General features: G+C 34.7%; 2 protein-coding genes across 2 annotated transcripts in view; both read left to right on the forward strand.

Annotated features, from left to right (window-relative positions):
- The window catches only part of LOC134855657 (uncharacterized), a 505,026-nt gene that overhangs the window by 199,873 nt on the left and 279,616 nt on the right, over positions 1 to 25,537 (forward strand). The gene's annotated exons all lie outside the window — the stretch shown is intronic.
- LOC134855659 (myosin-2 essential light chain-like) lies at positions 292 to 2,817 on the forward strand. The gene is made up of 3 exons (XM_063872229.1): positions 292 to 425; positions 622 to 888; positions 2,271 to 2,817. Exons 2-3 carry the CDS (start codon positions 645 to 647, stop codon positions 2,483 to 2,485), a joined length of 459 nt encoding a protein of 152 aa, XP_063728299.1. The 5' UTR covers positions 292 to 425; positions 622 to 644; the 3' UTR covers positions 2,486 to 2,817.

A 25,537-nucleotide genomic window follows, 5' to 3' on the forward strand; every position in this document is an offset into this window, starting at 1 on the left:
TTTTTTTTGTTAATCGGTGCTTCCAATTGCGTTGAATACTTCAGATGAAGTTGAGTTCATATTGCGGGCTTAGTTTTTGATTTAAGTTCAGTAGTATATTTGGCTATAAAGTAATAGTAGTTTTATAAATTGATTAGTTATGCAAATTTTTCTTTTGTTTCTAAATGAGAATAAGGAACTATGCAATTTAAATTCGTTTCAACTATTTCAATCATCACGCAAACTTAATTGACCGTCGAAAAAAACAGTGACTGGATTGGTTAATAACTCATTATTTATTATTTCAGAGAAATCTGCGCCCTTTGTCTTTGCTGCAAAATTTCTTGCTGGTTTTCAATTTACGTTCAGTTATCCAGTGCACAGAAGTAAGAACAAAAACTTTTGAACAAGTATTTGGCTTAGTAATTTTACAACTCGTAAATTCGGTGAGACGTTTTTTTTTTGTTATACGCCTTCCAGATAAAGGTTAAAGACGTTAAAAATGTCTATATGCTTCTGATTTGCAGCAGTTTTTGACTGTGTTTGAACTCAAATAAAAAATAGTGATTTTAAGTTAATTTAAGCCTTATAATGATCAAATACAGGCGGCGTATAATAAAAAATACCCCGTTGCCTTACCAGTAAAGGAACAGAAGAAACTGACTATGCCTTCCAAGATGGCTTCGTTAGGAGATGACCAGATGGCAGACTTCCGAGACTCGTTTCATTTATTCGACAGACTAGGAGATGGGAGAGTAGAGGCGAAAAGTGTGGGCCCGTTAGCCAGGGCACTGGGTTTGAACCCGACAGAGTATGACGTGGATCGGGTGTCTGGATTCAGACAGGACCCAACAAGACGGATTACGTTTGAGCAGTTTGTGCCCATGTATATGGCTCTGCGGGACAAAGGTTAATTTATTTACTTGGATGGGCGATTTAATTTGTTTAATCGGGTTTCGAGTTTTTGGATAGAAAATTATTTGAAGCGAGTTTTGTTGCTGTCTTGTTTTTTTTTTCATAACTTCATTTCTGTAACAAATATGTTTCAACCAATCATTACAAAAGTTAACATGTGCATGATTGGATCGTGTATTACCATGTCAAAATGAAAACAGTGTTTTACTGAGGCATTTCAAAAGCTGTTTTAGTATAGGAACTTCAACGGTTCCATTTCAACATTTACCTTTTTTTTCGCAAAATCAGATACCGCAAAAGAACTTCAGATAGGGTCGAATGTTATACGAGGCCACCTTAAATCCCCATCAGGCGCGATTCAATGGTTGTAAAAAAGGTTTTGTATCGAGAAAAACAGATTTGAAAGTTTTGCTTTTTAATTCAATTTAGAGCAATTGAAGCGAGCGATTAGATCGAAAATCTTTTAATTAAGTTACAATGAACTTAGTTTCAGTTCTAGAAACTTGTTTTGAAGCTCCATTCACCTCTTTCCTGGAGCCAAGAATTCAAAATTAATTGAAAAACTGAAGCAGAAGAAAACTTCAAGAAATAATTTGTCTTGTGTTTTCTTTTTGTTATTACATAACGCTGGTTATTTTACGAAATCGTTTTTAACTCGCGTAAATTAGTCATAGGTGATTCGCCGAATGGTTTCACCTGTCTGCCAAAAGGTTGGTGGTTCTAGGGCAACTATCATCTGTGTTCTTGGTTTGATACTGAAGCAACCTTTCTCAGCAAAAAAATGAATGTCTTTTACTCAGAGCCAATTCTGTTTTCCTCTTAGTTTAAAATGTTGTTACGATGCAAGATATCAGGAGCGGATTTAGAGGGGGATGCTTTTTTCAGGATTTCGACCCCCTGCCGACTCAAAGGGTCCCCCCTTTGTTACTTTTTAGGAAATCCATTTTTGGTCGACCGAACCTAAATTTTTTCTTAAGGCGCCTTGGGCGCCAATATATACTAATTTTGAGGGAGAGCGCGCGCCAAAAAAAAGCATTTTATTGTCGAAATTTTCCTAAAAGTGCCCAAAAAGGACCGAAACAGCCTCTTTTTAAGTGCTTTAGGAGAGCTCGGAAAATCAGTTTGGTCGATCTAAAAAGGTCGTAAAAATTTTCAAAATTTTTTTGAAAATCCGCCCCCCCCCCTCGAGAAAATCCTAGATCCGCCCCCTGCAAGATATGATGAATAAATGTGTTCACAATTGTTAAGTTGTTCACCATACAACCATACAAAACTTTGTTAGATTATCTCAACTTAAAAATTGAATTTCAAATGTGTAGGGAGGGGGTGGGGGGAGTGATTGTTCGGAAAAGAGTCGAAAATGTGAATGAATTTAGGTGTCTCGAGTAGCGCCGCCACTGACTTCCACGAGGGCTTCAAAGTGTTCGACAAGGATGGCAACGGACGTATCTCCAGCATAGAACTGAAACACATCCTGACCAAGTTAGGAGAGCGATTGAGTGAGGAGGAGGCTGAGAGTATCCTCGGGTCACTGGAGGACAGTGATGGCATGGTCAAGTTCGATGACATGATCAGAACTATTATGTCATAAAATATCTCACTATATTGTCAGAAAGTAGGATAATGCATGTCATAAGGCAAAAATTGATGCTAATTTGCAATTGTCACAAATCCGAATACATGGATGGCTTAAATGGATTTTATTCACGGATAGCGGAAATTTGAACGAAAATTAAGATTAATTACGACTCCCCCACCTTTCGATTTTTATATTTTCATTATGTTTTGCGTGTTTTTACTAGCTAAATGGTTGATATTGCGATGTAGAGTATCAACAAATCTCTTCACAGTTGTTACTTTGTTAAACACACGAAGTTTCATAGCTACACGACAACATTAATATTGTGTTTCAAAACTGAAATTCAAATGTGAGGGAAAATGCAACAGAGCCTTTACAAACAAAATCAAATTGAACGCGGAGTTACCGAGTAGCGAACGCTTAGATTGTTAGGGTTAGGGTTAGTGGCCTAGCCAGCACAATTTTTGAGTAGGGCCATTTTCAGAAATTGACTTGAGCCAAAATTTTTCCTTCTCATTTTTGATCTCGGAGATTGATAGCATATTTTTCCTCTCATAAATTGATTCAGAAATTGACTTTGAGTTTTGAGGTCGCGTTAGGGTTAGGGTCCTGCTGTAGGGGACTTTTCCGTTACTTACCACACGGACAAGTCCCCTGAGCCGGGGGATTTAAATAACGGAAAAGTCCCCCGAAAAAGACCCCGGTACCGGAAAAGTTCCCTAAGCACCCCGAAAAGTCCCCTTAGTATCGGAAAAGTCCCTTTGATCAATTTTATGTAAAATTAATCCCCAAAAAAAACCAAAACCAACATTAAAGGTTACTTTTTGAGAACAATTTTACCAAAATATGTGTTAAATTAGTTATATCCTAAATGAACGCAATTTTAATCATTTTTCAAGTTGAAAATTACCCAATTAGCAAAAAAAGCAGAGAAAACACGCAAAAGGTTGTCAAATTTACTTCACACAATCACGTCGTATAAATCAATTTCAAGCATGGGTTCAGGCGATGTCCTAGGTTCAAACCTGTTATCAATTCACTGCAGTTAAAAAAATAAAATAACAATAATACGCGAAAGGGCACACAAATTATTGCAAAGTCAACAAACAATTTTCAGCCAGTTCGCTTCTGCATCAAGCAATTAACCATCTATAACAAAGTTTTTTTTCGACTCAAAGTTTTCGGTCACTGGCATTATTCATCGTCACTGACATGCGCTTGTTTCAACCAGAATTTATCTGCTCCTTCTGAAGTCCACGTATCGATACGTTCGAATATATCTCGGGCATGATCGAGATCCATTTTGAATCGTATTGGGTTCCGTAAGATAGCACCTCTTCTACTTGCAAGGTTTCCTCTTTTATCCTTGAGGAAAATTTCCGCCAGATATAGATGAACATCGTATTCATATTTCATCATATTTTTCGCTGTGCTCCTCTTCTTTCTGTGCACAATGAACTCTGCGATTTCTTCTGCTGTCGGATACCCTTGCAACTTAGCTGTGTGGCTTTTCCCTCTATCTCTTACTTCAACTTGATTGTCAATGTTTTTTTCGTCAACCTCGATTTCCTTGCCTTGTTCAGCTTGGTAATCATCGTCGCTTTCCGGGTCTGAATGTGGGTCTCTGTTCTCAATTTCATTCGAGCTTGCGGCACCTGCATTTGTTAACACTCCTCGGTTCAGATCGCGTGCCAAAAGCAAGCTTGTGAACGCACTGGATTTAAACTGCTTCCGGTCAATTTCGTAGTTGTTTCTGGCAACCGTAGTGGAATGACCCATTTGTTCGTAAATAGCTTCCATAGCATTTGCATCCTGAAGTGTTAAGGCAAATTGCGTGCTTATATCCTTTCTGAATTTGTCTCCATTGAAATTCACAGTGGCGTGCTGTTTTTCGGATCATTTCCAATAGTTCTTCATGACGTTTAGGAGTTGTGTCTGATGGATTCTTCAATGAAAGAGGACAGAATAGGTACTCGTCATGATCATGCTCCAATTTGGTTCTCAGATCTAAATACTTGTCCAGAATGTCTTTAAGCATTTGGGTCAGAGTTACTGTTTTTTGCCAGAAAATTTGAAGTTCTTGTGTGTGCGCCCGACTTTTTTTGCAATAAGATTAATCCTTTCTTTGTCCAGAGCCCATGCGAAGCTCCGCTACTTCAAGAGGGATCAATTTCATGCCATACACCTGGTATTCTTCATCAAAGTACACTCCTTGCAAATAGTTCCTCTTGATTTTGATGATCGTTCCAGCGCTTAATCCTGAATACATAATCAACAGTGCTTAGAAGTTATATTGCACTACCCGGTAGTCAGATTCCGAAATGCTGTCAATAATTTTTCCTCCAAATAATCCTGTATTGCACCCGCCCATATCGACAAGGTAGCTCTATCTGGTAACTGTTCTCCTTCGCCATCGATGAAAATATTGTTTCGGATCGCTTTTGATCTGTTGAGGGCCTTAATTCTCTTTGCTATCTCTTTCTCAATGACAACTACATCGAGATAGGGGTTTTTGCTGCCGTACTCGATTCTGGTTAACAAGAATTCAACGAATCTCTGAAGATGTTTCAACCAATTTTACATCGTGCTGCTTTCGGCTCTCGCCCTTTTATATTGGTTCATCCATTCTGTAGTCATGTACACTTTGGTCAAACCTTCCGTTAGCACAAGACAATCCTTGACTCGACTACAAATCAAGTCGACGTTTTCCGGGGTTATAACATCGTGTTCATTTCTGTGCCTTTCTAATACTGCAGATTTCTTGATTTCTGTCAGATGTAATGCAAAATCAATTTTTACATGGGGAGTTTTGATTTCCTCCTCGGCCAATACTCGCTTTTCTAACTCCTTTGTTATGTATTCGGGTAGATAAGACAGTGTTCGGACAAGTCTTTGTTCTTTAACATGGTTGTATGTATGATCACCTCTTCTACCAAACATGATAAGACAATCTTCATGCAGACAGACGTAATTTTTTTCATTGGTTTTATCTCGCCGATTGCTGTTTTCCAAGAGCATAACCCTGATAATAATGGAGAGATATTTTTTATCAACGCGGTGCACGTTTTCAAGGTGAGCTCTCAATTTGTTTGGACGACTTAAACCATTACTCTTGCATGCGCTACAATATGTCAAGGTATCATCAGTTATTTCTCGCACGCTGTATGGGGCACTTGAGGTTGAGACCTGGAGCTGATCAGTGTTTGATGTTGCGCACTTCTCAATTATTTCGACATTTGACTTTATTTTTGGAGCTTCACTTTCTCTATCCAATTTTATGATCATATAAAACTCTTCTGACCAAGCGCCGCTTTCTTTTTCGACGTGTTTTCTGAACTGTGGATGTTGCGACTGACAACAAAGACCAAGGCATTTTATGCACAAGTAGTACTTGTCAGCACCAGTTTCCCGATAACTGAAAGTTTCGTCCGGGAAAACGTCTTTTTTGTGCTCGCACACAAATCTATGGAATGCCATTTCTCTCTCCGATTCCATTGGGTACTTACAAAACAGACAATGCATTTCTGTTTCCCTTTCGCGATTGGTACTCTGAAAAACAATGGTTTTCTTGTCAATTTTTGCCTCCTTTTGTTTTACTGCAATTTCTACTGCATTGTTAGCTTTTCTTTTACTTGTAAGAGGCGGGTAGTCAGTTTGTTTGAACCTTGTTGTGAGAAAGATTTCTTTTCGGTCTCCTTCACTGTTGATAATGGAGGGCTTTGGATGCAAAGGTGGAGGTGACGTCGGCTCATTATCTTGGCAATTTTCATCCGATTCCTTAAACAAATCTTCAGAAGCATCCACCGAATCTTCCTCATCGCTAATGCCAATATTTTCAGCTTCCATATTTGTTTGAATCTCGTCAAAGCTGTTGTCAGGGCTGTCATCATTCTTTTCACTATTTTTCTGCTGTGAAATCACGGAAATGCTCGAGGCATAAGGCAGCGTGGAAGCCGTTACAGACTCGGTTATTTTTTGTTTCCTCCACGGCATGTACTCCCCTTTATAATCGTAATGAATCTCATCCCCAACATCGATCTCCCGACAACAAACTATCTGGATATGTTTTCTACCCGAACGATCGGTGTAAATTTTCGTCCTCGCATTTGGTTTCTCATTGTTCGAGTCGTTAATATATCGAGCCAGACAATTTTCATCTTCCGTGGCGTCGATATACAGTTTGTTTTCTTTGTTTACGAAAATATACTCATTGTCTCCAACTTGGTGTTTTTTCATATACTCAGCTTCTGTGAGTCTTTTTCCCCGGTAAAAACCAATTGTTTCATTCACTTGAAACTTCCTTCTTGCAATCAAACCTTTCCCTTTTCCCACTTCATCTTCGATTTCCAATGGTATCAAACCTTCCCAATTATCCTTATCCAACCAATCTTCCACCGAGTAATTATCAAATTTTCGCTCCAAATGCATTCGGTCTATTCTCTTCATTTTTCTTCCCTGAAGAAAAAAGACCCGATCAATATTTTTAGTTTGGTAAAGTATCTTCATAGCAAATCTGACATCATATCTACACTCAGAAACCTGTAAACTAGAACCTACGTGTTCGTAGAACAGAATTCATAGAAGAACCTGGTCATGCGCACAACATACCGGACCCTCACATTGAAAAAATTCTCAGGTCTAAAATCAACAATTAAGCACTCAATTTGATTTTACGAGAAAAAAACCCAACAACAAAATATCTACACTCAGAAACCTGTAAGCTGATACTTTCTTAAATCTTTATTTGTTATCAATTTTTTTTTTCAATTTTTTTTTTTCAATCAATTTTTTTTTGCAAGTTTTGTGGACCTCTAACGAAATTTTTTCTTTTTTGAAATTTTTGCTTCTTAAACGTTCAAACGATAGAACGTTGCTATATTGACAACATATCAAAAATTTATAAATTTTTATTGAGTAGTTTTTGAGTTATAGGTCTTCAAAATTTGACAAAAAGATGACAATTTTCGAAAACTGTTTATTTTGCTACAAATTTGAGGACCTGTAACTTTTTTCTAATAATTGAATTTTGTTGAAATTATGTCACAATAGAGCCTTTTTTATGTATAAGAGTTGATATCAAAATCTTTTTGATATCTCAGAAGGTCTTTGAGTTAGAGGTCCTCAAAATTTGCAAAAAAAACTCAGAAAAAATTGAAAACTGATTTTGTTGCAAGTTTGATGACCTCTAACTTCTTTTCTGATTTTTGAATTGTGCTGAAAATTCGTCACCGCTCAAAACTGAGATTGGGTAAGATTTGACACAAAAATCATTGAGATATCTTTTTTTTTCAGTGAGTTAGACGTCCTCAAAAATTGCCAAAAAACGATATTTTCGATTTTCAGCAAATTTTTGAAAGTGAATTTTGGCTCGAAAAAATCTATTCAGCTGTTTTCCTTATAACCACGTCTAGTACTACATTGTGAAAACACGCACACAAATTTTTGTGTCATTTGAAAGAATTTTCGATGAGTTATCAAGCTTCAAAAAAGCTAAAAAAATCGAAAAAATCGATTTTGGTGCAAGTTTGAGGACCTCTAACTTTTTTTAAAACTTTTGGTTTCCATTGAAACTTCGTCACACTGTTGACCCGGCTATGTTCAACATTTGATATCAAAATTGTTGAGATATCTCAAATATTTGTTGAGTTAGAGGTCCTCAAAAATTGCAAAAAAATCGAGTTTTCGAATTCTGACCAATTTTTGGAAGCAATTTTTAGATCAGATATTACTATTCAGCTTTTGTTCTTATATTTGAACGTTTTCCAATAGTTGGACAACATGGACACCAATTTTGGTGTTGTTTGAAGCAAAACTCAATGAGTTATGATGCTTCAAACTTGTAAAAAAACGCGATTTTGAAAAATCGCGATTTTTTTTAAAAACAAAAAAAAACTTAGCGCTACCCCCCGGAACGTACCGAAACCCTTTTAGATAACTAGAACACATCTTAGGCTACGCAGCGGTAAAGACTAGAGCTAAATTGGATAATTTTTCGCTAAGTAATTCAATTTTCCATTTTTGCCTAATAATTCGGCACGGTGAACAGTAGGCCTAATGACCTCAAAAATTTTTAATCTGATTCAAAATGTGATTTATGGGGAAAGTGAAACTTGCTTGATATATATACCCCAGAGCTCAACCGGAACGGGTACGCTAGTAAAATTTAAAAATTTCACTTTTTGAGGGCCAAATTTGATCATCAGAAAATCACTAAAATCAGTTTTTTGACATGAAGACGTTATTTTTTTGCCTAAAGTGACAAGACTTGATAACAAGTCTCAGTCTTGTCCTAAGCGTTTAAAGAGTTTTTGGGTCAAAAATTTTGTTTTTTCGCTGAGATTTTGGGTAAGGAAAGTACCAAATTTTGAAAAAACGCTGTTTCAGACACAAAATGGGCTGATAACTTTTTTTGTGATATAGGTTTTGGCTAAAAAAAACAATTCAAATAGTAGCAAATAGCATAGGCCTCACAAGGAAAAAAACTAGAAGATTTAAAAATTTTTAAAAATTGAAAAAAATTTAAATAACTGGAGTAAAACATCAGCCAAAATTGAGGCTATTATACAAGCATTTGAAAAAATTTAAAATCTCTTTTTCGACGTGAAGACGAAATTTCTAAGAAAAGTTAATGTTGAATCGAAGTTGATCCTACTTAAGATCAAGCTTCTGGAAGAAAAATTTTGTCAAATTTCGTTTGGGTTGTTGAGATCTGTCTCCCTGTAGTTGCACTTTTTTGAAAAAACGCAGTTTTTTACCTGTTTTTCCTCTATAACTTTTTTTTCACTCGTTAAATTTCCCTAATTTTTTCTTTAAAAAATCAGGCTTGATGTGTTATGTTTAGAAAACATCATTTAGTTCTCTGAAAAAGACTAAAATAATCTAAAATTTTCCATTAAAAAAAAATTACCCATTTTTTTGCTCAATTTTTTCACCCTCTGATTGCGATAAAAACTAATTTTTCGGTATGAAAATGAGCTTTTAGCGAAAAGTTATTGAAGAATCAACTCTAGTCCTACTTACGAGTCACCTTTTAAAAACAAATTTAGATCAAATTTCGAATGCGTTGTTGAGATCTGGCTTCCTGTAGTTGCACTTTTTTGAAAAAACGCAGTTTTTTACCTGTTTTTCCTCTATAACTTTTTTTTTTCATTCGCTAAATTTCCCCAACTTTTTCTTTAAAAAATCAGGCTTGATGTGTAATGTTTAGAAAACATCATTTAGTTCTCTGAAAAAGAATAAAGTTAGGGCTATAAAACTGCTCAGACAATAAAAACGTCGTTTTAAGAGGAACGTTTTTTTAGAATGGCTCTAAAATCACAAAATTACTCGATTTCTTCATAAAAACCCATTTTTGATCAGTTTTCTTCCTCTGGATCTCTATATAGGTCTTTTTTTGAGTTGATTGGTTATCTGATGAGACCACAAGAGCGTCAATGAGCTTCGTTGCAGACAAAAAAGCAAAGTTATATGGGGAAAATTGTTTATCTAAATCGAAATTAGTATTCACTTTATAAATTAAAAAAAAAACAAGTGTAATGAACTTTGGTTAAACATTTTTTTTTTCTCTCATAAGACTTTCATTTTACTGTCTGATACTAAGAAGAGTACTTTTGTGCCGACATGGAACACTTAAAATACGAAATTAAACGATGATTTATTTGCTCAGAACTTGGTAACTGGCTTTCTCCTTAAGAAACCTAATTTTATGAAAATTGTCTTGTTTGAGCTTCAATATAGAACCATATATGTGCTTATCAGACTTGTCAGGGCCGGGAAGAGTCATTGATCGTACATTCAGACAATAAAAACGTCGTTTTAAGATGAAAGTTTTTTTCGAAAGGCTCAAAAATCACAAAATTACTCGATTTCTTATTGAAAACCCATTTTTTGATCAGTTTTCTTCCTCTGGATATCTATATAGGTCTTTTTTTGAGTTTATTAGTAATTTGAGACCACAATAGCGTCAGTGAGCTTCGTTGCAGACAAAAATATCAAAGTTGTATAGGGAAAATTGTTTATCTAAATCGAAGTTAGTATTCACTTTATAAATTAAAAAAAAAAACAAGTGTAATGAACTTTGGTTAAACATTTTTTTCTCTCATAAGCTTTCATTTTACTGTCTGATACTAAGAAGAGTACTTTTGTGCCGACAGGGAACACTTTAAATACGAAATTAAACGATGATTTATTTGCTCAGAACTTGGTAAATGGCTTTCTCCTTAAGAAACCTAAATTTATGAAAATTGTTTTTGTTTGAGCTTCAATATAGAACCATATATGTGCTTGTCAGACTTGTCAGGGCCGGGAAGAGTCAATGAGCGTACATTCAGACAATAACAACGTCGTTTTAAGAGGAAAGTTTGTTTAGAATGGCTCAAAAATCACAAAATTACTCGATTTCTTCTTATAAACCCATTTTCTGATCAGTTTTTATTCCTCTGGATCCCTATATGTGTCCTTTTTTGAAGTTATCGGTAATCTGAGACCAAAATAGGGTCAATGAGCTTCGTGGCAGACAGAAATATCAAAGTTATAAAGAGAAAATTGTTTATCTAAATCGAAGTTAGTATTCATTTTATAAATTAATAAAAAAACACAAGTGTAATGAAGTTTGGTTAAACATTTTTTTTTCTCTCATAAGACTTTCATTTTACTGTCTGATACTAAGAAGAGTATTTTTGTGCCGACAGGGAACACTTTAAATAGGAAATTAAACGATGATTTATTTGCTCAGATTTTGGTAAAAGGCTTTCTCCTTAAGAAACCTAAATTTATGAAAATGGTTTTTGTTTGAGCTTCAATATAGAACCATATATGTGCTTATCAGACTTGCCAGGGCCGGGAAGAGTCATTGAGCGTAAATTCAGACAATAAAAACGTCGTTTTAAGAGGAAAGGTTTTTTCGAATGGCTCAAAAATCACAAAGTTTTCGATTTCTTATTGAAAACCCATTTTTGATCGGTTTTCTTCCTCTGGATCTCTATATAGGTCTTTTTTTGAGTTTATTGGTAATCTGAGACCACAATAACGTCAATGAGCTTCGTTGCAGACAAAAAAAGCAAAGTTATATGGGGAAAATTGTTTATCTAAATCGAAATTAGTATTCACTTTATAAATTTAAAAAAAAACAAGTGTAATGAACTTTGGTTAAACATTTTTTTCTCTCATAAGACTTTCATTTTACTGTCTGATACTAAGAAGAGTACTTTTGTGCCGACATGGAACACTTTAAATACGAAATTAAACGATGATTTATTTGCTCAGAACTTGGTAAATGGCTTTCTCCTTAAGAAACCTAAATTTATGAAAATTGTTTTTGTTTGAGCTTCAATATAGAACCATATATGTGCTTATCAGACTTGTCAGGGCCGGGAAGAGTCATTGAGCGTACATTCAGACAATAAAAACGTCGTTTTAAGAGGAAAGGTTTTTTCGAATGGCTCAAAAATCACAAAATTTTCGATTTCTTATTGAAAACCCATTTTTGATCGGTTTTCTTCCTCTGGATCTCTATATGTCTTTTTTTGAGTTTATTGGTAACTTGAGACCACAATAGCGTCAGTGAGCGTCGTTGCAGACAAAAATATCAAAGTTATATAGGGAAAATTGTTTATCTAAATCGAAGTTAGTATTCACTTTATAAATTAAAAAAAAAACAAGTGTAATGAACTTTGGTTAAACATTTTTTTCTCTCATAAGACTTTAACTTTACTGACTGATACTAAGAAGAGTACTTTTGTGCCGACAGGGAACACTTTAAATACGAAATTAAACGATGATTTAATTGCTCAGAACTTGGTAAATGGCTTTCTCCTTAAGAAACCTAAATTTATGAAAATTGTTTTTGTTTGAGCTTCAATATAGAACCATATATGTGCTTATCAGACTTGTCAGGGCCGGGAAGAGTCAATGAGCGTACATTCAGACAATAAAAACGTCGTTTTAAGAGGAACGTTTTTTTAGAATGGCTCTAAAATCACAAAATTACTCGATTTCTTCATAAAAACCCATTTTTGATCAGTTTTCTTCCTCTGGATCTCTATATAGGTCTTTTTTTGAGTTGATTGGTTATCTGATGAGACCACAAGAGCGTCAATGAGCTTCGTTGCAGACAAAAAAGCAAAGTTATATGGGGAAAATTGTTTATCTAAATCGAAGTTAGTATTCACTTTATAAATTAAAAAAAAAACAAGTGTAATGAACTTTGGTTAAACATTTTTTTCTCCCATAAAACTTTTATTTTACTGTCTGATACTAAGAAGAGTACTCTTGTGCCGACGGGGAACACTTTAAATACGAAATTTACGATGATTTATTTGCTCAGAACTTGGTAAATGGCTTTCTCCTTAAGAAACCTAAATTTATGAAAATTGTTTTTGTTTGAGCTTCAATATAGAACCATATATGTGCTTATCAGACTTGTCAGGGCCAGAAAGAGTCCTTGAGCTTACATTCAGACAACAACAACGTCGTTTTAAGAGGAAAGTTTTTTTAGAATGGCTCAAAAATCTCAAAATTACTCGATTTCTTCTTAAAAACCCATTTTTGATCAGTTTTCTTCCTCTGGATCTCTATATAGGTCTTTTTTTGAGTTTATTGGTAATCTGAGACCACAATAGCGTCAATGAGCTTTGTGGCAGACAGAAATATCAAAGTTATATAGAGAAAATTGTTTATCTAAATCGAAGTTAGTATTCACTTTATAAATTTAAAAAAAAACAAGTGTAATGAACTTTGGTTAAACATTTTTTTCTCCCATAAAACTTTTATTTTACTGTCTGATACTAAGAAGAGTACTCTTGTGCCGACAGGGAACACTTTAAATACGAAATTAAACGATGATTTATTTGCTCAGATTTTGGTAAATGGCTTTCTCCTTAAGAAACCTAAATTTATGAAAATTGTTTTTGTTTGAGTTTCAATATAGAACCATATATGTGCTTATCAGACTTGTCAGGGCCGGGAAGAGTCATTGAGCGTACATTCAGACAATAAAAACGTCGTTTTAAGAGGAAAGGTTTTTTCGAATGGCTCAAAAAGCACAAAGTTTTCGATTTCTTATTGAAAACCCATTTTTGATCGGTTTTCTTCCTCTAAATCTCTATATAGGTCTTTTTTTGAGTTTATTGGTAATCTGAGACCACAATAACGTCAATGAGCTTCGTTGCAGACAAAAAAAGCAAAGTTATATGGGGGAAATTGTTTATCTAAATCGAAATTAGTATTCACTTTATAAATTAAAAAAAAAACAAGTGTAATGAACTTTGGTTAAACATTTTTTTTTCTCTCATAAGACTTTCATTTTACTGTCTGATATTAAGAAGAGTACTTTTGTGCCGACATGGAACACTTAAAATACGAAATTAAACGATGATTTATTTGCTCAGAACTTGGTAAATGGCTTTCTCCTTAAGAAACCTAAATTTATGAAAATTGTTTTTGTTTGAGCTTCAATATAGAACCATATATGTGCTTATCAGACTTGTCAGGGCCGGGAAGAATCATTGAGCGTACATTCAGACAATAAAAACGTAGTTTTAAGAGGAAAGGTTTTTTCGAATGGCTCAAAAATCACAAAATTTTCGATTTCTTTTTGAAAACCCATTTTTGATCGGTTTTCTTCCTCTGGATCTCTATATATGTCTTTTTTTGAGTTTATTGGTAACTTGAGACCACAATAGCGTCAGTGAGCTTCGTTGCAGACAAAAATATCAAAGTTATTTAGGGAAAATTGTTTATCTAAATCGAAATTAGTATTCACTTTATAAATTAAAAAAAAAACAAGTGTAATGAACTTTGGTTAAACATTTTTTTTTCTCTCATAAGACTTTCATTTTACTGTCTGATACTAAGAAAAGTACTTTTGTGCCGACATGGAACACTTAAAATACGAAATTAAACGATGATTTATTTGCTCAGAACTTGGTAAATGGCTTTCTCCTTAAGAAACCTAAATTTATGAAAATTGTTTTTGTTTGAGCTTCAATATAGAACCATATATGTGCTTATCAGACTTGTCAGGGCCGGGAAGAGTCATTGAGCGTACATTCAGACAATAAAAACGTCGTTTTAAGAGGAAAGGTTTTTTCGAATGGCTCAAAAAGCACAAAGTTTTCGATTTCTTATTGAAAACCCATTTTTGATCGGTTTTCTTCCTCTAAATCTCTATATAGGTCTTTTTTTGAGTTTATTGGTAATCTGAGACCACAATAACGTCAATGAGCTTCGTTGCAGACAAAAAAAGCAAAGTTATATGGGGAAAATTGTTTATCTAAATCGAAATTAGTATTCACTTTATAAATTAAAAAAAAAACAAGTGTAATGAACTTTGGTTAAACATTTTTTTTTCTCTCATAAGACTTTCATTTTACTGTCTGATACTAAGAAGAGTACTTTTGTGCCGACATGGAACACTTAAAATACGAAATTAAACGATGATTTATTTGCTCAGAACTTGGTAAATGGCTTTCTCCTTAAGAAACCTAAATTTATGAAAATTGTTTTTGTTTGAGCTTCAATATAGAACCATATATGTGCTTATCAGACTTGTCAGGGCCGGGAAGAGTCATTGAGCGTACATTCAGACAATAAAAACGTAGTTTTAAGAGGAAAGGTTTTTCGAATGGCTCAAAAATCACAAAATTTTCTATTTCTTTTTGAAAACCCATTTTTGATCGGTTTTCTTCCTCTGGATCTCTATATATGTCTTTTTTTGAGTTTATTGGTAACTTGAGACCACAATAGCGTCAGTGAGCTTCGTTGCAGACAAAAATATCAAAGTTACTTAGGGAAAATTGTTAATCTAAATCGAAGTTAGTATTCACTTTATAAATTAAAAAAAAACAAGTGTAATGAACTTTGGTTAAACATTTTTTTCTCTCATAAGACTTTAACTTTACTGACTGATACTAAGACGAGTACTTTTGTGCCGACAGGGAAAACTTTAAATACGAAATTAAACGATGATTTAATTGCTCAGAACTTGGTAAATGGCTTTCTCCTTAAGAAAACTAAATTTATGAAAATTGTTTTTGTTTGAGCTTCAATATAGAACCATATATGTGCTTATCAGACTTGTCAGGGCCGGGAAGAGTCAATGAGCGTACATTCAGACAATAAAAACGTCGTTTTAAGAGGAACGTTTTTTTAGAATGGCTCAAAAATCACAAAATTACTCGATTTCTTCATAAAAACCCATTTTTGATCAGTTTTCTTCCTCTGGATCTCTATATAGGTCTTTTTTTGAGTTGATTGGTTATCTGATGAGACCACAAGAGCGTCAATGAGCTTCGTTGCAGACAAAAAAGCAAAGTTATATGGGGAAAATTGTTTATCTAAATCGAAGTTAGTATTCACTTTATAAATTAAAAAAAAAACAAGTGTAATGAACTTTGGTTAAACATTTTTTTCTCCCATAAAACTTTTATTTTACTGTCTGATACTAAGAAGAGTACTCTTGTGCCGACAGGGAACACTTTAAATACGAAATTTAACGATGATTTATTTGCTCAGAACTTGGTAACTGGCTTTCTCCTTAAGAAACCTAAATTTATGAAAATTGTTTTTGTTTGAGCTTCAATATAGAACCATATATGTGCTTATCAGACTTGTCAGGGCCAGAAAGAGTCCTTGAGCTTACATTCAGACAACAACAACGTCGTTTTAAGAGGAAAGTTTTTTTAGAATGGCTCAGAAATCACAAAATTACTCGATTTCTTCTTAAAAACCCATTTTTGATCAGTTTTCTTCCTCTGGATCTCTATATAGGTCTTTTTTTGAGTTTATTGGTAATCTGAGACCACAATAGCGTCAATGAGCTTCGTTGCAGACAAAAAAAAACAAAGTTATATGGGGAAAATTGTTTATCTAAATCGAAATTAGTATTCACTTTATAAATTAAAAAAAAAATCATGTGAAATCAACTTTGGTTAAACATTTTTTTTTTCTCATAAAACTTTCATTTTACTGTCTCATACTAAGAAGAGTACTTTTGTGCCGACAGGGAACACTTTAAATACGAAATTAAACGATGATTTATTTGCTCAGAACTTGGTAACTGGACTAATATTTTCAAAAAAAATTCAAAAAAATGTTTTTTGTTGATTTTTCAACTTTCATGCAGGTATTGTGACTACATTCTTTTATCAAAAACGGTATATTGACCCTGCTCACTCTGAAACATCATATTGTAGCATTATAACTTGTTTGAAACCATAAGAAACACCTGAAATAAAGAAAAAAATTGAAAAAAAATATTAAAAAAAGCTTAACCCCAACTTTTGCAACAAGCGTTTGACATCAAAAATAGCTTGTTTAAAAAACTTCAACAACTGTGGATAGCCAATCAATGTTTTTCGTGGTCATAGTTGTTGGAATTGTAACAATGGCGCCATTTTAAGGTGACTGTGGTCTTCAAGTTACTAAAAAAATTGAGTTTGCTTCATGAAACAGTCAGAAGAGTTCACAAATAAAGTGGGCGAAAATGACCTGGTGGCGCTATTTCGATTATCAGTAATAATCCAAAACGTTACTTCATACACCCTGCCATAGCTTTGAACCCTCATAAGGCTTCTATTATGCATGACAACAAACTGGAACCATTGATTGTCCAAAAAACTGGACTAACCCTAACCCTAACTCGAAATTTTTATTTTTTTTTAAATTTTGATCAAAAAAAAAATTTTTTTATCCATTGTATGATACATCGTTGGAAAGGTAATTAACTCAGGTTTAGAGCCCAAACATGACATTGAGGCTACAACATCGTTAAAAAACAAAAAAAGATGAAAAAATCAATACAAAACGGAAAAGTCCCCTGAGCGGTTTCCGAAAAAACAAAGTGCCAAAATTGACCCAAAAAATTAGAAATTGTTAAAAACGACTTCGGAATCGTGTTTCCTGCGTAAAAGTACCCATACATGCCAAAAATTACAATTAAGGAACAACAAAAACCGAAGTTGCACTTTTCAAGTCTACTAGATTGTCGAGTTACTTTTTCAACACGTATCTACTGACCCGACCCTTACGAACTTGGGGATAAGGAGATTTTTGAAATGTTGATTATATAGTATCGTTGGAAAGCCCTGTTATAGGGTTTTCCAACGAGCTATCTTTTTTTCGAATCGGATAATTTTTCGAGGATTAGTGACACTAACCCCAACCGGTTCTAACCCCAACAAAAAACTGAAAAGTCTTAACTATAAAGCAGTTAGGGTTAGTATCTTAAAATGATCCGATTTCAGATTTTTTGGTGTCTACGGAAAGAAAATGGTCAGGGCTTTCCAAAAACAATAAAATTATACAATAAAACTAAAATTTGGGTCAATTTGACACGTTAAAAAATTCAACGGAAAAGTCCCCCGGTCACTGAACCAAAGTCAAAAAAAGCTCGTAAAAAACTTTAAATTTAGTTTTTTGGACCGGACTTGATTTGAATCAACTGTAAATAGACTGGGGATTCGATTCTGAGGTCGCTGAACCTCTCCGGTAACAGGAAGGTACTATCCCCAACTCTGAGATCTTTTTTCAGAGCCAAGGGGACGCAGTAACGGAAAAGTCCCCCTGAGCAGGGTTAGGGTTAGGGTTAGGGTCCTGCTGTAGGGGACTTTTCCGTTACTTACCACACGGACAAGTCCCCTGAGCCGGGGGATTTAATTAACGGAAAAGTCCCCCGAAAAAGACCCCGCACCGGAAAAGTTCCCTAAGCACCCCGAAAAGTCCCCTTAGTATCGGAAAAGTCCCTTTGATCAATTTTATGTAAAATTAATCCCCAAAAAAACCAAAACCAACATTAAAGGTTACTTTTTGAGAACAATTTTACCAAAATATGTGTTAAATTAGTTATATCCTAAATGAACGCAATTTTAATCATTTTTCAAGTTGAAAATTACCCAATTAGCAAAAAAAGCAGAGAAAACACGCAAAAGGTTGTCAAATTTACTTCACACAATCACGTCGTATAAATCAATTTCAAGCATGGGTTCAGGCGATGTCCTAGGTTCAAACCTGTTATCAATTCACTGCAGTTAAAAAAATAAAATAACAATAATACGCGAAAGGGCACACAAATTATTGCAAAGTAAACAAACAATTTTCAGTCAGTTCGCTTCTGCATCAAACAATTAACCATCTATAACAAAGTTTTTTTTTCGACTCAAAATTTTCGGTCGCTGGCATTATTCATCGTCACTGACATGCGCTTGTTTCAACCAGAATTTATCTGCTCCTTCTGAAGTCCACGTATCGATACGTTCGAATATATCTCGGGCATGATCGAGATCCATTTTGAATCGTATTGGGTTCCGTAAGATAGCACTTCTACTTGCAAGGTTTCCTCTTTTATCCTTGAGGAAAATTTCCGCCAGATATAGATGAACATTGTATTCATATTTCATCATATTTTTCGCTGTGCTCCTCTTCTTTCTGTGCACAATGAACTCTGCGATTTCTTCTGCTGTCGGATACCCTTGCAACTTAGCTGTGTGGCTTTTCCCTCTATCTCTTACTTCAACTTGATTGTCAATGTTTTTTTTCGTCAACCTCGATTTCCTTGCCTTGTTCAGCTTGGTAATCATCGTCGCTTTCCGGGTCTGAATGTGGGTCTCTGTTCTCAATTTCATTCGAGCTTGCGGCACCTGCATTTGTTAACACTCCTCGGTTCAGATCGCGTGCCAAAAGCAAGCTTGTGAACGCACTGGATTTAAACTGCTTCCGGTCAATTTCGTAGTTGTTTCTGGCAACCGTAGTGGAATGACCCATTTGTTCGTAAATAGCTTCCATAGCATTTGCATCCTGAAGTGTTAAGGCAAATTGCGTGCTTATATCCTTTCTGAATTTGTCTCCATTGAAATTCACAGTGGCGTGCTGTTTTTCGGATCATTTCCAATAGTTCTTCATGACGTTTAGGAGTTGTGTCTGATGGATTCTTCAATGAAAGAGGACAGAATAGGTACTCGTCATGATCATGCTCCAATTTGGTTCTCAGATCTAAATACTTGTCCAGAATGTCTTTAAGCATTTGGGTCAGAGTTACTGTTTTTCGCCAGAAAATTTGAAGTTCTTGTGTGTGCGCCCGACTTTTTTTGCAATAAGATTAATCCTTTCTTTGTCCAGAGCCCATGCGAAGCTCCGCTACTTCAAGAGGGATCAATTTCATGCCATACACCTGGTATTCTTCATCAAAGTACACTCCTTGCAAATAGTTCCTCTTGATTTTGATGATCGTTCCAGCGCTTAATCCTGAATACATAATCAACAGTGCTTAGAAGTTATATTGCACTACCCGGTAGTCAGATTCCGAAATGCTGTCAATAATTTTTCCTCCAAATAATCCTGTATTGCACCCGCCCATATCGACAAGGTAGCTCTATCTGGTAACTGTTCTCCTTCGCCATCGATGAAAATATTGTTTCGGATCGCTTTTGATCTGTTGAGGGCCTTAATTCTCTTTGCTATCTCTTTCTCAATGACAACTACATCGAGATAGGGGTTTTTGCTGCCGTACTCGATTCTGGTTAGCAAGAAGTCAACGAATCTCTGGAGGTGTTTTAACCAATTTTGCATCGTGATTTCGGCTCTCACTGTTTTATATTGGTTCAGCCATTCTGTAATCTTGTACACTTTGGTCAAACCTTCCGTTAGCACAAGACAATCCTTTACTCGACTACAAACTAAGTCGACGTTTTCCGGGCTGATAACATTGTGTTCATTTCTTTGCCACTCTAATATAACAAATTTCTTGAATTCTGTCAGATGTGATGCAAAATCAATTGCTCCATGGGGAGTTTTGATTTCTTCCTCGGCAATTACTCGCTTTTCTACCTCCTTTGTTATGTGTTCGGGTAGATCAGACAGTGTTCGAACAAGTCTTCCTTCTTTAACATGTTTGTATGTATGATCACCTCTTCTACCATACATGATTTGACAATCTTCATTCAGACAAACGTACTTTTTTTCATTGGTTTTATCTCGCCGATTGCTGTTTTCCAAGAGCATGACCCTGGTAATAATCGAGAGATATTTTTTATCAACGCGGTGCACGTTTTCAAGGTGAACTCTCAGTTTATTTGGACGACTTAAACCCTTACTATTGCATGCGCTACAATATGTCAAGTTATCATCAGTTATTTCTGGCACGCAGTATGGGGCACTTGAGGTTGAGACCTGGAGCTGATCAGTGTTTGATGTTGCGCACTTCTCAATTATTTCGACATTTGACTTTATTTTCGGAGCTTCACTTTTTCTATCCAATTTTATGATCATATAAAACTCTTCTGACCAAGCGCCGCTTTCTTTTTCCACGTGTTTTTTGAACTGTGGATGTTGCGACTGACAACAAAGACCAAGGCATTTTATGCACAAGTAATAGTTGTCAGCACCAGTTTCCCGATAACTGAAAGTTTCGTCCGGGAAAACGTCGTCTTTGTGCTCGCACACAAATCTATGGAATGCCATTTCTCTCTCCGATTCCATTGGGTACTTACAAAACAGACAATGCATTTCTGTATCCCTTTCGCGATTGGTACTCTGAATAACAATGTTTTTCTTGTCAGTTTTTGCTTCTTTTGGTTTTACTGCAATTTCGACTGCATTCTTAGCTTTTCTCTTACTTGTACGAGGCGGGTAGTCAGTTTGTTTGAACCGTGTGGTGAGAAAGACTTCTTTTCGGTCCTGCAATCCCTCGTTAACTGGGCTTTCACTGGGTTGATTATTGATAAATGAGGGCTTTGGATGCAAAGGTGGAGGTGACGGCTGCTCATTTTCGTGGCAGTTTTCATCCGAACCTTCAAACAAATCTTCGGAATCATCCACCGAATCTTCCTCATCATTAATCTTAATAGTTTGAGCTTCCATATTAGTTTGAATCTTGTCAAAGCTGTTGTCAGGGCTGTCATCATTCTTTTCACTATTTTTCTGCTGTGAAATCACGGAAATGCTCGAGGCATAAGGCAGCGTGGAAGCCGTTACAGACTCGGTTATTTTTTGTTTCCTCCACGGCATGTACTCACCTTTATAATCGTATTGAATCTCATCCCCAACATCGATCTCCTGACAACAAACTATCTGGATATGTTTTCTACCCGAACGATCGGTGTAAATTTTCGTCCTCGCATTTGGTTTCTCATTGTTCGAGTCGTTAATATATCGAGCCAGACAATTTTCGTCTTCCGTGGCGTCGATATACAGTTTGTTTTCTTTGTTTACGAAAATATACTCATTGTCTCCAACTTGGTGTTTTTTCATATACTCAGCTTCTGTGAGTCTTTTTCCCCGGTAAAAAACAATTCTATCATTCACTTCAAACTTCCTTCTTGCAATCAAACCTTTCCCTTTTCCCACTTCATCTTCGATTTCCAATGGTATCAAACCTTCCCAATTATCCTTATCCAACCATTCTTCCACTGAGTAATTATCAAATTTTCTTCTCAAATGCATTCGGTCTATTCTCTTCATTTTTCTTCCCTGAAGAAAAAAGACCCGATCAATATTTATAGTTTGGTAAAGTATCTTCATAGCAAATCTAACATCATATCTACACTCAGAAACCTGTAAACTAGAACCTACGAGTTCGTAGAACAGAATTCATAGAAGAACCTGGTCATGCGCACAACATACCGGACCCTCACATTGAAAAAATTCTCAGGTCTAAAATCAACAATTAAGCACTCAATTTGGAAATACGAGAAAAAACCCAACAACAACAACAACCAAGACCTTCTAAAACAAAAACTCTGTAAGATTCGAACTCCATCAATTGAGAAATCACACTAATCAATCACCACCAAACCAGCCCCCACCAACCACATCCCAAGAAAGTCCAATAACACCCACAACTACAAACAATCCTCAAACATCAACACGCATTTCTTTTCAAGACAATCCATACACCTTTGAAGAAAGACACCCACTCTTATCAGAACAACTAGAACCAGTTCATCGACAAGCATCTCTAAGTGAATCAACATATAACTTATACCCCACCCTGCAACAGGACCTTAGCAAAAAAGCAAAAATTCTCAAGTCTGAAATCAACAATTAAGCACTCAATATGATTTTACGAGAAAAAAAACCCAATAACAACATATCTACACTCAGAAACCTGTAAGCTGATACTTTCTTTATTAGTTATCAATTTTTTTTTCAATTTTTTTTTTTTTTCAATCAATTTTTTTTGCAAGTTTTGTGGACCTCTAACGAAATTTTTTCTTTTTTGAAATTTTTGCTTCTTAAACGTTCAAACGATGGAACGTTGCTATATTGACAACATATCAAAAATTTATAAGTTTTGATTGAGTAGTTTTTGAGTTATAGGTCTTCAAAATTTGACAAAAAGTTGACAATTTTCGAAAACTGTTTATTTTGCTACAAATTTGAGGACCTGTAACTTTTTTTCTAATAATTGAATTTTGCTGAAATTATGTCAAAATAGAGACATTAGTATGTATAAGAGTTGATATCAAAATCTTTTTGATATCTCAGAAGGTCTTTGAGTTAGAGGTCCTCAAAATTTGCAAAAAAAAAATCAGAAAAAATTGAAAACTGATTTTGTTGCAAGTTTGATGACCTCTAACTTCTTTTCTAATTTTTGAATTGTGCTGAAAATTCGTCACTGCTCAAAACTGAGGTTGGGTAAGATTTGACACAAAAATCATTGAGATATCTTTTTTTTTCAATGAGTTAGACGTCCTCAAAAATTGCCAAAAAAACGATTTTTTCGATTTTCAGCAATTTTTGAAAATGAATTTTGGCTCGAAAAATTCTATTCAGCTGTTTTCCTTATAACCACGTCTAGTACTACATTGTGAAAACACGCTCACAAATTTTTGTGTCATTTGAAAGAATTTTCGATGAGTTATCAAGCTTCAAAAAAGCTAAAAAAAAATCGAAAAAATCGATTTTGGTGCAAGTTTGAGGACCTCTAACTTTTTTTAAAACTTTTGGTTTCCATTGAAACTTCGTCACACTGTTGACCCGGCTATGTTCAACATTTGATATCAAAATTGTTGAGATATCTCAAATATTTGTTGAGTTAGAGGTCCTCAAAAATTGCAAAAAAAATCGAGTTTTCGAATTCTGACCAATTTTTGGAAGCAATTTTTAGATCAGATATTACTATTCAGCTTTTGTTCTTATATTTGAACGTTGTCGAATAATTGGACAACATGGACAGCAATTTTGGTGTTGTTTGAAGCAAAACTCAATGAGTTATGATGCTTCAAACTTGTAAAAAAACGCGATTTTGAAAAATCGCGATTTTTTTTAAAAACAAAAAAAAAACTTAGCGCTACCCCCCGGAACGTACCGAAACCCTTTTAGATAACTAGAACACATCTTAGGCTACGCAGCGGTAAAGACTAGAGCTTAATTGGATAATTTTTCGCTAAGTAATTCAATTTTCCATTTTTGCCTAATAATTCGGCACGGTGAACAGTAGGCCTAATGACCTCAAAAATTTTTAATCTGATTCAAAATGTGATTTATGGGGAAAGTGAAACTTGCTTGATATATATACCCCACAGCTCAACCGGAACGGGTACGCTAGTAAAATTTAAAAATTTCACTTTTTGAGGGCCAAATTTGATCATCAGAAAATCACTAAAATCAGTTTTTTGACATGAAGACGTTATTTTTTTGCCTAAAGTGACAAGACTTGATAACAAGTCTCAGTCTTGTCCTAAGCGTTTAAAGAGTTTTTGGGTCAAAAATTTTGTTTTTTCGCTGAGATTTTGGGTAAGGAAAGTACCAAATTTTGAAAAAACGCTGTTTCAGACACAAAATGGGCTGATAACTTTTTTTGTGATATAGGTTTTGGCTAAAAAAAACAATTCAAATAGTAGCAAATAGCATAGGCCTCACAAGGAAAAAAACTAGAAGATTTAAAAACTCTTAAAAATTGAAAAAAATTCAAATAACTGGAGTAAAAAATCAGCCAAAATTGAGGCTATTATATAAGCATTTGAAAAAATTTAAAATCTCTTTTTCGACGTGAAGACGAAAATTCAAAGAAAAGTTAATGTTGAATCAAAGTTGATCCTACTTAAGATCAAGCTTCTGGAAGAAAAATTTTGTCAAATTTCGTTTGGGTTGTTGAGATCTGTCTCCCTGTAGTTGCACTTTTTTGAAAAAACGCAGTTTTTTACCTGTTTTTCCTCTATAACTTTTTTTTCATTCGCTAAATTTCCCTAACTTTTTCTTTAAAAAATCAGGCTTGATGTGTTATGTTTAGAAAACATCATTTAGTTCTCTGAAAAAGACTAAAATAATCTAAAAGTTTCCATTTAAAAAAAAATTACCCATTTTTTTGCTCAATTTTTTCACCCTCTGATTGCGATAAAAACTAATTTTTCGGTATGAAAATGAGCTTTTATCGAAAAGTTATTGAAGAATCAACTCTAGTCCTACTTACGAGTCACCTTTTAAAAACAAAATTAGATCAAATTTCGAATGCGTTGTTGAGATCTGGCTTCCTGTAGTTGCACTTTTTTGAAAAAACGCAGTTTTTTACCTGTTTTTCCTCTATAACTTTTTTTTCATTCGCTAAATTTCCCTAACTTTTTCTTTAAAAAATCAGGCTTGATGTGTTATGTTTAGAAAACATCATTTAGTTCTCTGAAAAAGACTAAAATAATCTAAAATTTTCCATTAAAAAAAATTACCCATTTTTTTGCTCAATTTATTCTATGAAATCTTAGGTAACAATTAAATTTGAAAAAAAAAGATATAAATAATACATAATTAAATGAATTACTCGAGTTGGATTTTTTTTTGGTGCCTCTCAGTTCACCCTGTTTTTGTACAGGGCTATCCAGGACCGCCAACGGGGAGGCGGGCACCATCGGTCCCAAAAACTTTTTTTGGCTTTTTTTTTCTTTTTTTCTTTTTTTGTGAGAAAGCTTTCTCTTTTTTGGAACTTGAAGTTCTCATCTTTTTTTTTTGAAGCCAAGGCTTTCTCTTTTTTAGACATATAAATGTTAAACTATCAACTGCAAAGGATGAATTGTAGTCAATTAAGCCCCTCCTAGCACAACTAAGGCTTATGGAGTGTCACAAAGTCAAAAACAACTC

Source organism: Symsagittifera roscoffensis, chromosome 10 (genome assembly GCF_963678635.1).
Source record: "Symsagittifera roscoffensis chromosome 10, txSymRosc1.1, whole genome shotgun sequence".
NCBI lineage: Eukaryota > Metazoa > Xenacoelomorpha > Acoela > Convolutidae > Symsagittifera > Symsagittifera roscoffensis.